At 55.3% G+C, this 14,485-nt stretch overlaps 1 protein-coding gene across 3 annotated transcripts in view; it reads right to left on the bottom strand.

Annotated features, from left to right (window-relative positions):
• Positions 1–6,041, bottom strand: part of CPNE5 (copine 5) — a 94,394-nt gene extending 88,353 nt beyond the window's left edge. For 2 of the 3 annotated variants that reach the window (XM_027057867.2, XM_027057869.2), the window contains exon 1: positions 5,559–6,040. In XM_027057867.2, the coding sequence (XP_026913668.1) occupies positions 5,559–5,653 (95 nt within the window). In that variant the 5' untranslated portion in view covers positions 5,654–6,040. Of the gene's footprint in view, positions 1–5,558 lie in introns of all 3 variants that reach the window. The other variant, XM_027057868.2, reaches the window with a different exon arrangement.
• Between the last annotated feature and the right edge of the window lie 8,444 nt (positions 6,042–14,485).

The raw sequence follows: 14,485 nt of genomic DNA, 5'->3' as shown, positions 1-14,485 counted from the left end.
GAGCCACTACCAGATTTTCTGTTATCTATAGCTGAAACATTCCTAGCTGAACCTGACTCCTCTGTGCCCCAAAGCTTTCCAGCCTTATTCCCCTTACCTCCTCCCACCCTCTCTTCCCCATGGTAAGTCATCTCCAGCAATGGCCTTGGGTCCAAGCAAGAACTGTGGGCTGGGAGAGGAGGAATGGGAGCTACCACCATATGGTCTGGATGCCATGGAAAGCTCACTGCCATCCCATGACTCTCTGTGGTCTCTGCTCCCTAGAGATTCCTCCCGTTCTGGGTTTGCCTCCCAGAGCCAGAGCCATTCTAGAGTAAGGAAGGCCTTTCCCATCCTTGGAGAGAGAGCACGTACTCCTTGGTGACATCTACTGTGGTTGGCACCCAGGCCCCTACGATGACCCTCATGGAGACCCCAATCCCCAACCTCAAGAAGCCCTCAAGGCTCTGAAGTCTGAGGAAACTGGATTTGGATCCCATTCTCCAAAATGTGCTAACTGAAACCTTTTGGGCAGGTCCCTTAACCTCTCTGAGCTCTAGATTTCCTAATCGGCAAAAAGGGAAACTACTTCCACGTACCTTATAGGGTTGTTGCAAGGTTAAAAAGATGCAGTAATTGTGGATGGCAGAAATCGAAGATGGTCCCCAAGAGTCCTGCCCCCTGGTGAACAAGCCTGCATAATCCCCTCCCCTTGAGTGTGGGTGGGACCTGGAAATATGACGACACTCATGCCGGTGATCACTGCTACTTTACATAAGACTCTGTCATGGCCGACTGGGGAACAGACCTTCCCGCTGACTCCCAAGAAGGGACCCGCCATGTTGTGACAGGTCCACACAGCTAGGACCTGAGGGCGGCCTCCAGGAGCTGAGAACCCTCCTGATCCATCAGCCAGCAAGAAAACAGGACTTTAATCCCACAGCTTCGAGGAACGGGATTCTGCCAACCATCTAAATGAGCTTGGCTCAGGCCCCGAGCCTCAGATGAGATCATAGCCCCTGCAGACACCTTGATTTCAGCGTGGCGAGGCCCTGGGCAGAGGGGCCAGGTGCGCTATATGCCTAAGCTTCTGACCTACAGAAACTGCCAGAAAATAAACGGCTGTTGTCGTAAGCCACGGGGCGCGCGGTAAGTCGTCATGCAGCCACCGAAAATTAACATCATGATCTTAGTTTGAACCAAATGGCTGCTTGAGTCGATCGAAAACAGCTGAATACAGACCACTGCATACGGTTCAGCCTAATACAGATGTGAAGTGCCTAGCACGTAGTAAGCACTCAGTAATTCCCACTCATTCCCCTGGCTCCACTACCAAGCGCCTGGGAGTAATCTTCTTCCTAACACTGGCCTTGACAGCTGCCACGTTGCCCCCAGGCTCCTCCTTCCCCAGAGCTGCCCTCCCAGCGCCTGTCAGAAGAAAGCATTCAGAGCCCATTCACACCCCTTCCGAGAGAGGTCCGGGGCACAGCTCCTGAGCTAGGCTGCCTCTCAGGGCTCGGCAGCAAAACGCCAACTTGAACAGACAGCAGAAAACATCTTCGGGGCAGAGACAGCAACTGCCCTCCAACCCCGCCCACTGGCAGGGGCCCGGCCGCTGCTTGAGAGATTCCAGCCTGGCCAAGCAAACTGTCTGCCTTCTGGACTCTCCCCTCCTTGTCTTCCCTATGGGCGCCAAGAGCCCCACCATGTGAAACTGTGCATTCCTTCTTCCCGCAGGACCCTGTGGAAGTGCAAAGGTTTCCTGTTACATAAAAAATGCAAATCGCTCTTTCTCACACACTGGTCCGGATCCCTGCACAGAGAGACCTGAAAAATAGTGAGGATCCTGGGGAATGGGACATGAGATAGCTGAGTTTGGAATGGGTCTGCAGGGAGGCTAATCGTCAGGAAAGGTCTGCAACAGACCATCAGAGGAAGGAGAAGCTTGCGGCTCGCGTTTTCTACGACGTCTTCCGGTATCTGGTCCCACAAACCATCTACTCTACTTATCCCCAAAACAACCCTTCAGAATCTCTAAATGTACACAGTATGTCAAATCTATCTCAGTAAAGCTGAGGCGGGGAGGGGTGAATAAAAATCTCTCCATGGATCAGATCTCCAGGACCCACACAAACCCTGGGATCCAACTAGAAAGGCAAATGTTTATTTACTCTCATGTGTCAAATACTAGGCAAATCAACTACTATTCATGGACTGATCCACCTCACCCTCACAACTGTGATAACAATCAGTGCACACCTTTTACAGATGAGAAAACAGAGGCACAGGTTAAGTAGTTTACGCAACGTCACAAGGATAGAGCTGGGATTTGAACCCAGGCAGACAGATCCCACGGTTCCTGTTCCTAACCATTGAGCCAAATGACCAGAAGCTTTATAATATTTGAACCTGAGTTTACTAAAGTCAGTGAAAACAAGTGTTTGCGCGTAGACCATAGACCAGCCCAAGGGATACGCTACCCAAAGCGGAGAGACCCAAGTACGTCCATCCCACAGTGTCATGTGCCTTCAGTGGAGGCTTGGCTAGGCCTCCACGGTGGTCTTGTGCAGGGGGTCAGATGTGCCCCTGGACCGGGCAGCTCTGCTCAGCTAGCAGTGCCCTAGGAGAGGCGTGGCAGGGCATCAGGTCTTTCCCAGGCAAGAGCAGAGAGCTCCTGGGGCTGCAGGGTTGGCTGGGACCTTCCTAGGGAGCAGGGCGGAGCCGGAAGGGAACTGGATCCCAGGGATGCTAGTTTCCAGTTCCCTGAAATACCAGGCCCCTCAACCTGAGCTGCCCATTCTAAAAGCCCCCTGAAGTTCTCACCCCACCAACCCCTCTGCCTGCCTTCCTGTCCCTGCCCACCAGAAGGGGTCACCTAGATGCTCAGCGCAGGCCATCCCTTAACCTCCTCTCCTGGGACCCAGTCAGTGCCGACCACGGGATACTGGGGAGGAAGACTTATGGAGTCTTGAATATGCTGGAGAAAGCCATTCTGTGCAGCTCTCCCTCCTCCCTCTGCTCCTCTTCTCCCACCTCCCCTTTTCCCTTCTCTCTCTCCTTCTTCTAGAACCTAGATATTTGGACCTGCTGGAGGGAAAGATGGATTTACAATTCCAAGCCCACCCAGACTGGTTTTTGGCCTCCCCTCTGTTCCAGGTGACTCCTGCCTCCTCATCCTTCCTACCGACACCAGGCCCCACCCTCTGGGTGGCTTTCAGACCAGGAGCAGGGCCTGAGTCGGGCTGATGGATCACATCCCTTGAGATGCCAGGGCCGATCCCAAATCACATCCCCCAGGAACTCAGGGGGATCCCCGGGTATTTCTTAGGCAAAAACCTTGAGTCCTTTGGACCCCTCCGCTTTCCAAGAGCAAACAGGAGGGGCCAAGTGCTGCTGCCTTACAGTAATCATCGTACCTACTTATTGAGCACCGACTATGTGCCAAGCAAGTGCAAAGTAGGTGCTGGGTGCCTCCCCATCCTCTACTCCCGTAATTCTTCCAACCGCGTTTGTTTCGTATGTGCAACATGCATGCCAACCACTCCTCTAAGCAGAGGTGCTACCTCAGCAAATAAGATTTCTCCAATACAGGTTTCGTTGTTTGTACTTGACCAACGGGGGTGATGGAGGCGGAAAGCATGCCCCAAAGGGTGGAGCTGAGTCGGTTTCAAGGTGTCTGACTCCAGAGCCACAGTGCCACGTGCCCTCTGCCTCCTCTCCTCTCCACTGGAGTAGAGGGTTCATAGGTCTGAGCCAGGGTGGGGATCCCCGTCCTCAAATGCTCAGACAGTTGCTTTGGGGGAGGAGGGGTGGAGCCTACACGCCTGAGATGGCTTCAGAGGTGGAGTGCTCGGTATGTGAGTGACCCCTGGGCCAGGCTGAGTACCCAGGACCCAGGGGACACAGAAGACTGTGATTCGGACTGGGTGTCTCATGGATGAAAAGGAGGGCTGCAAGTGGGGGGCATGAGAACAGGCTTTTCAGGATGGGGGGACATGAACTGGCAGAGATGAAAGAGGGGTGAATTCAGGATGGGGAATAGGCTGCTCAGAGCCCGGTGGTGACAAGGATCTGGAGACAGCTCTGACACAAGCCTGACAAGCTGGGAGGGAGCGTCAGGCGCAGGGATGTGTGCTCCACAGGGAAGGAAAGGCAGGCTGTGGCAACTATTGATGGCTGAGGAGGTGAGACTGGAGCTAATGGGCCATCAGGAATCTCCCAGCAGAGCGATGGCAAGATGCAAATGGCGTCAGGAGAGAATTCTGACAGCGATGTGCGGGACCACGGGGGAGACATGTGGGTGTTATCACAGGAGACCCAGGAAGGGCCTGGCATGGGAGGGAGGGGCTATGCTCCACCTCACCGGCCCTCCCTCCTACACACCCTCAAATCCCAGTCCCTCCCCTTCCCGCACCTCAGCCCAGCTCTCTGTCTGGCTACAGGGCCCCCAGGGCCACAACTGTGGAAATGAGAGTTGAGAGGCCACGAGGGTGAGTGAAGGGTCTGACCAGAGAGGGGCCTGGATGAAAACGGAGTGGGTGATTTGGAACAAGGGCACAGCCAGGACCGCGGAAATGCTATTGGGTAGCATCATCTAGGATCGGAGGAACAGCAAATCCAGGGGAATGTCAAGGTGGGCTATGCCCGGGGCCACAGTACCCCTCACAGCCCAGCCAGGCAGTGACCCTAGGCCAGCCATAGGATGATGACTGCATTAGAGAAGAATCCCCCTTCTCCACTGGTGCCTCATACTGCCTGGGGCAGCCTCTTCCTTGGGAGAAACTGGGAGAGACCCAGCTCTCTGATGGAGAAGTTACCCCCAAAGTCTGTGTGACATGACTGAGGATTTGGGGGTGGTAGCCCATAAAAACACACCTCCCCTCCCCTGCTGGACTCTAAAATTCCACACTCGCTGTCCTAGTCCTTTGGCTTAAGATTCTGTGTACCTAAGTTATTGTTTATTTTAATGGTGCCACTTTAAGTTGTTATCAGTTATCCATAGCTCAGTTATCCATTGATTGAATGAATCAATCTGATCCTTTTCCGCCGGTTCTGTTGTTGGAGATGAAGAAAAGCTTCAAACCCTGGGGTCTAGGGTAGTGGGTGGGTGGGGTGGAGAGGAGGATATTGGGGCAAAGGAGCAGAGAGAAGAGAGAAAAGAAGAACAGAGAAGGCGGAGGCTGGGTATTCCTGGGGAGGATGGGGCAAAATCACTCACTTCATCATTTGGGCAAGAGTTGATCGGCAATAACCTGTGCCAAGACCCCGGGATAGCCTTTCATTACCTCCCTCTCCTGCTTGGGGCGCCCGGACCCCTGTTCCTGTGTCTTCACATCTCTTCTCAGCAACAGCCTGGAGTGCAAACTTTCCGAGATAGGACCCCAAGCCTGGCTTCCCCCCATTCCGCGGTCATCACCCGTGGCTGGGCAGGGGCTCCTGCTGGACAGGCACGGGGGGGCATCCTGGAGGCAAGGACACTCTGAAAGGGGGCGCGCGAGGGTAGAGGGTCCGCGCGGCAGGAGCCGCGGGGCTCCGGGTCCAGGGGCGGGGCAGGGGGACCCGGCCAGCGGGCGGCTCACCTGCAGGACACGGTGATCTCCACCTTGGTGGCCGGGATGCTGCCCGCCAAGGAGTCGAACTCGCTCAGCGACGCCATGTCCTCAGGCTGCTCCATCGCCTACCGCGCCCCCCACCCCAAATTAGTCAATCCCTGCGCGATTCACGCCTCCTCCAAAGCGACTGAAACCCTGGGCTCTCCCCCAACTCCGGAGCCGGCGCTGGGCGGCAAAGGGAGGAGAGAGGAGCGCGAAGAGGGGGCGTGGGAAGTGAGAGAGGGAAGGGGGGCGGAGGGAGCGGGGGCCGCGGGTAGAGGAGGGGGTGCAAGTGACGCGACGAGGAGGCCGGGGCGGGGGCAGCGGAGAGGGGCGAGGTGCCCAGGGAGCTGGGGTGCAGCGGAGAGAGGCGGAGGGGCGCGGGGAGAGGGCACCGGGAGGCACGCGCGGAGTCGTGGAGAGGGGTTTGGGGAGAGGAGCGTGCGGCTTCGGGTGGGGAACAGAAGGGGTGAGGGAGAGGGAGAGGGGCGTGGGGGGCCGGCTCGGGCGCGGGGGTGGCCGGACGCCGGGAGCGCCTGGGCTGCGCCGCCCCTCGCTGGGTCTCGGAGCGGGAGGCAGCGGGGCCGGGGACCCGGCTGCGCGCGCCACCTCCTCGGCTCCGGCTGGGGCTTCGGGGCGCCCGGGCTGCGGGAAAATCAAATCTGCCCGAAGCCGCCGCCTCCCGCCGGCCGGGGCGGGCTGCGTGCCGGGTCCGCGCGCGCCGGAGGGGGCGCCCGCAGGGGCCGGGGCGGGGCCGCGGGCGGGGTCTGCGCGCGGGTGTGAGTGTGTCCGTGCGAGCGTGAGTCTGTGTGTGTGCGTGTGTGCGCGCGTGGCGAGCGTGGGGACGCGGCTCCAGATGCTGGCAGCCTGGGGGGGGGGCGTGGGGGGTGAGCCAGAGACGGTCGGGGCCGTGTGCGTCTCCTTCTGCGCCCACCCCCTCCCCCCTCAGGGGTTTCCTACTGGAAGAGGGAGAGGGTTTTGTGAACCGCCGGGCGTCTGTTTGAGAAGGGTCTACGCTGGGCTGGGTGGGAGTGACGTGCGCAAAAGAGACATCCTCCCGCAAAAGGCTGGGGGAGCTCTCTGCTGAGGGTGCGCCCCACCGGGGGCCGGGCGTCAGTCTATAAACAGCATCACATCTCTTGCGGAGGTGTGTGGGGGCGACCCCGGTGCCCGGAGGGGCCTCCTGGGTTTCCTAAGGAGGGTCGTTAGGACCAGGCAGGGTCGGTGCTTGGGCGCTCCCCCATCCTCCTCTGGCCACACCGAGTCAGCCACCTAAGCCACACGCCAGCGCCCTCCCCATCCCCGGCCCGTCGTGACCACGTAGCTGAGCCAGCCCCTGGGGTCTAGAAGCTTCCTCCACCAGACTGCGAGGGTGGCCGGGGCTCCCTGGGCTCCTATCCAGCCAGCGCTGAGTAGGCGCCTGCTGTGTGCAGGGTTCTGATCCCTGTCCTGGGAGAGTGGGGACAGTTGAGGCACCTCTCAGGCGGCACCCCTCCTGAACCAACCCCTTCATGTCTTCAAGGCTGGACGGGCCCCACCCTGCCTCAGCCTGGCCCTTCCAGACCAGGGGTCGCCAGGGCTGTGAGCTGTGGCATCTCCCTAGGGCTGCCCGCATAGATTGCTGCACTGAGACTCCGGAAAATCCCCCGCAGGCCCTCCTCAGCCTCTGTCCAAGCTTTGCAGAGATGGAGCCCACTTTTCTACGCCCACCACCGGATACCCTGCGGGCGGCGGGGGGGGGGGGGGAAGGGCTGGGGGAGGCCAAGAAGGCTGGACGCAGAAAAGTCACGCCCTCTGGGGGCATGCCGTTGGGCCTTAACTGGCTAGTCCAGAGATTGTTTGAAGTCGATTCCCAGAACATCAGATACAGCCAAAGTCAAAGATGAGTATAAGAACACATTCCTTGGCCTAGGTTAAGTGTTTTCGTTTACCCACAGGTCAGGTCGGCTGGACTCCTTCTGCCACCTGGGACTGACACCAAGGGGCAGAGGCGCTGGGACTCCCATGGCAGTGGGGCACACGGGTCTGAGGGCCCCACTCCTGGATTGACTCTTAGCCCTACCTCCCCAGAGAATAATCCCAGCCTCCTTTCCTGAGAGATGCAATACTGGGCTTGAAATTTCTCTGCCCACCACCCTCCCATCCCCCCCATACCTCTCCCAGACAGTGCTGCAAACCTACTTGTGGACCATTATCCATTCATTCCACCAGTATTTGCTGAGTACCTACTGTGTGACTGGCGCACTGCTGGGGCCATTTGGGAAACTTCTTGATAACCACCATTCTATTTTCAAAGAGCCTACCCTGGGCAAGACACCATGATTCTTTTTTTTTTTTTTTTTTTTGAAATATTATACCCATACCATAAAACTCACCATTTTAAAGTGTACAATTGTGGTTTTAGTATATCTCACAAGGACCATACATGATTTTAAATTCTCAAAATAATTATAGGTGTTGTGGCATTCCTGTCCACATGTAATAAATAAAGAAGCTAGTGGCCAGAGAGGCTAAGTAACTTGCCCATGAACACCCAGGGGGGAACTGGCAGAGTGAAAATTTGAACTCCGATTGTTGGGACCAAAGTTTGACTACCTCTTAGGGAGGCCAGATGTAGGGCCAGATGATGGTCTCAAAAACCATCTATGAAATTAGGCCCTGTTCGGGAGGGCAACAAAGGGAGCCACTGCAGGTTGTTCAGCAGGTAAGTAGTAAGACTAAAGGTTCTACCATGTTACCTTGTAATGTGACAGCATCTGCGATAACAGTCCCAGGACCTCTTTCTAGAAACATTCTGGACCTGTCTGTTTCTTTCCATTCCCTCTTAGTCATTGCATTTCCACTGCTGGGTCTTTAGCAAAAAAGTTGTACTGGGTACCTGTTCTGTGCCAGATGCTGTCCTAGGTTTACAGAATTCGCCCCCTGGGGCGCCTGCGCGGTTCAGTTTATTGAACATTCGACTCTCAGGTCTTGGCTCAGGTCATGATCTCACGGTTTGTGAGATCAAGCCCTGCATGGGGCTCTGTGCTGACAGCGCAGAGCTGGCTTGGGATTCTCTCTCTCTGCCCCTTCCTACACTCTCTCTCAAAAATAAATAAACTAAAAAAAAGAAAAGAAAAGAAAAGACTTTGTCCCCACAGAATCCTCAGGTTAATAGGGGCCCCAGGACATGCAGACAGATGGTACAGACAAACCACAGTGAGACTTGAGGAATGCTGCTGAGGTAGGTATAAAGGCCCTTGGAAGAGAAGAGTAGCCAGGAGTGCCTGGATGGCTCAAGCCGTTGAGTGGTTGAGCGTCTGACTTCGGCTCAGGTCATGATCTCACAGTTCCTGTGCTGACAGATGGGAGCCTGCTACAGATTCTGTGTCTCCACCCCCCCCCCCGCCCCTCCCATTTGTGCGCACTCTCTCTCTTTCTCTCTCTCTCAAAAATAAATAAACATTAAAAAAATATTTATTTATTTTTGACAGAGAGAGAGAGAGAGAGAGAGAGAGAGAGACAGAGCATGAGCAGGGGAGGGGCAGAGAAAGAGGGAGACACAGAATCCGAAGCAGGCTCCAGGCTCTGAGCTGTCAGCACAGAGACTGAGGTGGGGCTCGAACTCACAGACCGCGAGATCATGACCTGAGCTGAAGTCAGACGCTCAACTGACTGAGCCACCCAGGCACCCCCCCCCCCCAAAAATAAACATTTTAAAAGCAAAGAATGGCCAACAGTTTTGCCTCAAAAGTGGAAACAAGGGAGGGTCAGGGGAAACTGCAAAAAGGAGGTGATCTTGAGAAGGGCATTGAAGATGATGTCTGTTTGGTTCCTCTAGAAGCAGACCCAGAGAGAAAGATTTGAATGTGAGTAGTTTATTTGGGAGACGAAGGAAAACGCTGTGGGGAGCGCGGAAGTAAGACAGGTAAGTGGGCAATCCTGGGTGGTTTCTCAAGCCGGTTATCACTGGGCAGCTAGGGCTCATTCGCACTGAAAAGCTCTGGCAGAATACGCCTTGGAATTAGCCCGCTGCAGGGGTGAGAGAGCAGGGGTGTGTATACACCAACTTTTGTCAGTGGCTGGGGGTTCCTGTTTGGGGGGAGAGGGGGAATTCCCTGGCACTTCTGGCCTGCCCAGCACAGAGTGGCACATGCAGGTTCCAGAGGCCAGAGAAAGCTCCAGGCAAAGAAATGCAGGTGCTGGCATCCGGATGTGGGGCTGGAACATACTGAAGTGGTAAAGGTCAGGGCATCGCCGGGACAGCAGCTGCCACAGATGACGAGCTTCTGCCTGCAGGACAAGGCTAAGCAGGCACTCCTGGCAGGGAACCAGCGTGATCAAGGGCCGGAGGGAGACCGCGGTGTGGCTGGAGCCTAGGGTGAAGGTGGTGGAGGTAGAACAGGAGGCCAGGAGGTGGGGGGCCATGATGCAAGGCCACGGTCTTGGTCTCCTCCTCCTCCTCCAGAAGCTTTTCAGAAGGGAGCACTTCAGGAGTGGTGGTCTGGAAGATACCCCTCAGCCACATGGCCAACAGAGTGAGCCCCAGAACAGAAAACTTGGTGTTCAGGCCCAGGGCAAAATGCTCATAGTCCTTGCTCAAATGAATTGCTGATGGTTCAAAAGCAGCCAGCAGGCATGCCATCCGATGGGCCATTTCTTCTACTGAGGTCACTTGCGATGTCAGCAGGCCGGCAGGTGCTGCAGACGTGTTGTCTGGGCCTGGCAGCCACATCAGAACCAGCCATGGCCCTGGCCCACCCGGCCACGTAACCAACGCGCGTCCCTCTGATTAAGAACTGTGAGCACGGAATGGGCCATGCCCAGAAGATCTAGAATAATCAGCATCAGCGCTTTGCCTTTGCCATCTAAGACTGCACACACACGCTCGTCTGACCTAATCCGCGGTGTTAATGACGGCAGAGCAATTTCGAGAGGCAACTCGCAGCATTGATAAGGAGAGGAAAAGCACCACGGGGTTTAGGAGGCAGAGTTCCTCACAGGGGAGGCAGCTGCTGTCCACCCTCTCAGTACACTTCGTGTAAATGCCGCCCTCAGATTTGCCCTGGTGGAGACTGGTGATGGTCGGAGAACAGGGACACAGAAGAGCAGAGGAAGGACTCTGCGTGGGACAGGGACAGACTAGAAAAATGTGTTCTTTACTCTGGATAAATGAAACCCTGAGCCAGACAGGGCACATGGCTTGTTAAGCAGGGCATGGGCAGGTCTAAGCCTCTACTTACTCCCTTGGCTGGGTGTCCTTGTGCAGTGAACACCCTCCACCACCACACATGGCAGCCCTGGAGAGAAAAGGAAAGATAGAGGGCATGGCAGAAACCTGAAACCACATGGCAGTAAGGAGGTGGGAGAGATGTAGTGTCTGATTCCATCCATTAATAGAAATGCTAGAAGGGGCTTGGTTGGAGACCATCTAGTTAAACCCCTTCTTTTACTAAGAAGCGTAGGGGGGGCGAACGCTGCATTCAAGGTCACCTGAACTCTTCCCTTGATAAGAAACTCCACCAGTAACAGCAAGGTCAGGTACCCAAGAGCAGTGAGGACCTGCCCGGGAGGTGTGGGGAGAAGCCATGCTCTGCCGGAGTAGAGGAGGACGCTAAAGCCGGACACAGAGCTCTCCACACCTCTCGTCCCCTTTCCTCCTAGAGGGTGTCAGTCTTCCAGCCGGGTGCCCTACTATCCCAACCAGAACCCCACACCGCCCCTCCCTCCCACTTCTCCCCAGATCATAGCGCCAGCTAACTGGGTCCATGGGCAAAGAGAAGCCCCAGGCCCTCCCGCTGCCAGCCCAGCAGCCTCTCTTGCCCTAGGATCCACTCCTCCCACGCTTCCCTGCCCTGGGGTCTGTGGCTGCCCAGTGGGCACTAGCTTCCTCTCTCACTTCTCCTGCTCTCTTCTTCCTTCCAGCCACTCATGATGTTCCAAGTGAGGGGAGCCTCCCAGCCCTTACAGTTTGGCGACCAGAATCTTCACAGAGGCACCGGAAACCAAAGTCAAGTTGCAGCGCTCTGCTGGAGCTCCCCCCACTGGCTCCCATCTCACTCTGTGGTGAAAGGACTTACAAGGCTGTGGGCCCCACCCCCGTGACCTCTCTGACTTCATCCCATCTTTCTCTTCCCCTCACGGACCCCATGCCAGCCACACCGGCCTCCTCATTGGCCCTGCGACTCCTGTCTCAGGACCTTTCTACCTGCTGTTCCCTCAGCCCAGTCTGTCAGGTATCTGCCCAAATGCCCCCTCTGCATGGAAGCTTTCCTGGCCACACTACCTAACACAGTGCCTCGTCACTCTCGTCCCCCGGTCCTCTTTATTTTCCCTTATAGCATTATCCTTGTCTGCTTCCCACCAGGATGTAAGTTTTATGCAGGCAAGGACTTCCCACCGCTAAGACCATGCCTGGCACATTGCAGGGGCTCAGTCAGTCAAATGACTAAAGGAAAAGTCTGCCCCTTCCCTCTGAAACATCGACTCATTCATGAGGACCCCGGACTTCCACCAAGAAGTCCCAAACAGGGCCTGGGTCTTCCCCACCACGCACATCTTGCCTTCTGTCCAGCAAACATTTATCGAGCATCTATGATGAATTCAGTTGTTAAACTGTTTGACAACTGTCAGATCGAGAATCTCTGGGCCCCTTGGCCAGTAGTAGCACAGAGAAGGGAAGGAATTTATATATTTGTTTTTTTACAGAGAACCTGCCATGTAATAGGTGTCGTGGTGAGAATTTAACATCTGTCACATATTTAACCCCCACACTAATTCCATGATGCTACTGTCCCATTTGGCAAATAAGCCCCCGTTCCAAACTAGCTGCCCAAACGAGCTAGGCTAGTTGGTTACCAGGGATATAGAAATAAGGGAGACCCTGTCTCCTCAAAAGCTTGTCCAGTGGGGTTGGAGCAATCACTTTGAATGAACGTTCTAGAAATCTGTAGAATAATGGGCATCATCTGCTCCATTTTACAGATAAGGAAACCGAGGTCTGAAGTAGTTCAGTACCCTAACTTGTCTGAGCTCACACAGGTAAACGACCATAGGATGAAAACCCAGGACTATGGATCCAAAGCCCCTTTGCCCAACACCAAGCCGCCTTCTTCTAGTCCTCACTCAGGGCCTCAACCAGGAACCTCAATGTCCGCCAGCATAGCCCAGGTCTCCAGCCCCTCACTGGTCTGCACCATATGATCTACGCTCGGGGCCTTGACCCTTCCACTTCTCACTTTGTCCAGGGTAGATATCACTGTCTGTCACCAATGCCCCCATATTTAATACAGTATTTAGCCTGGCATTATTTTTGTTTTAAGTTTATTTATTTTGAGAGAGAGAGAGAGAGAGAGAGCGCGCGCGAGCAAGCACAAGTGGGGGAGGGGTAGAGGGAAAGGGAGACAGAATCCCAAGCAGGCTCCACACCACCAGTGCAGAGCCCGATGCGGGGCCCAAACCCACAAACCATGAGATCATGATCTGAGCCGAAGTGAGACCCTTAACCGACTGAGCCCCCCAGGCGCCCCTAAACTTGGTATTGTTAGTTGCGATATTAGAAAGCTCACTGCTGCTTACTTTAAAGATAATTCAACTTACCCAGACTTTACAGATCTGGAACTGAGTCCTTGAGAGGGGAAGAGGTTTGCCCAAGGCTGTTCTGCCAATAAACAGAAACTAGAGATAAAAAAAAAATTAACAGGAGCTCTGGTTAGGAGTCTCAGGGATCTGCTCTCACCTCGGCTCCTTCAGGTAAGACATGGGTCCCTTTGACTTTCTGTTGGTTGAGAAACACAAATGTGCCATCTCTGGGCCTTCCACAATAAAAGCCAAGGTCCTTCCAACCTGTCCTTCCACTGAACCTCCAAAACTGTTCTCTTAGGTAGATTTTTTTTCTCCTCTCCCCACTAGCAGGGGACGTGCCCTGAAGGCCTTGACCTTGGTCCTCCACAGTGTGGCCTTTCCCGGGCCTCAGCCTCCTCCTTCTTTTCACTGGACTTAATTGCATTTGAATACATTATGACCAGCCAGCCAGTCTGCTCCTGGGCCTCTTGAACTGTCTCCACTTGATGTAAGCCGATTTCCTCTTGTTTGAGCATCTTGGGAAATGGAGAGTGAATCCTCACATTTCTTCACAAGCTGAAAAGCACACTATGTCCCTCCCTGAAGGCCCAGCCTCCCACCAACACGCTTGTCACATTCCCGATTGGCAGGCTCAGGCCTGGGTGAGGGTCAGAATAGCTGGATTTTTACCTGGCTGGCGTCAGCTGATTCTATTCCCAGAAACCCCTCTCCTTTCTCCCCCGTCCGAGCTGCTGTGAGGGTCTGCCTCGGCCTCAGGACTCTCTGCCCCCACTACCTGAGGCCATTGGGTACAAGGCTGTGGTTTCACCCAAGCCCTCAGGTCCTCTGTCACCACTGCTCCCTCACATCTCCCTTTGCTGCACCTGTATTGGGGCAGCCTGAAAAGCCACTGAAGATGAAACACTTCTTTTAAGGTCTAAATTAATTTTCATGCCAAGCTGCCCGCGTTTGCCTGCCTGGCTGCTGAAGACTGAAACGTGCACAAAATGCCATGAGACTGGCTTTGTGCAGGAGCTAAAGTCCCAGTGGCCCTGCCCCTGGAGCTCGCCTGCTTGAATCTCCAGCTGTCTGCCATGATTTCCCTGGGTTTTATTCACTCTAGGCCCTGCACTGGAAGAGCAGCTCATCAGACACACTTCACGTCTTGCCTCCTCCACCCCTGGCTAAGAAAAGTTGCCCTGATTACGGGAAGTATGTGTTCCCCAGTTCGCTGATAATTCTATCAGGAGCCAGGGTGAGGCTCAGATGTCAGGCTCCCAGAGCTGCTGCTGACAGCCTGCGTGCGTGCCTGGGGGCTGGAGGCAGAGTGCCGGGTTCTCCATTCATGCTGTGACCTTGAACCCCTCACTGCA

This window comes from Acinonyx jubatus, chromosome B2, assembly GCF_027475565.1.
Source record: "Acinonyx jubatus isolate Ajub_Pintada_27869175 chromosome B2, VMU_Ajub_asm_v1.0, whole genome shotgun sequence".
Classification (NCBI taxonomy): domain Eukaryota; kingdom Metazoa; phylum Chordata; class Mammalia; order Carnivora; family Felidae; genus Acinonyx; species Acinonyx jubatus.
Note: the sequence above shows the minus strand (reverse complement) of the source record. Positions and strands in the feature narration are given on the sequence as shown.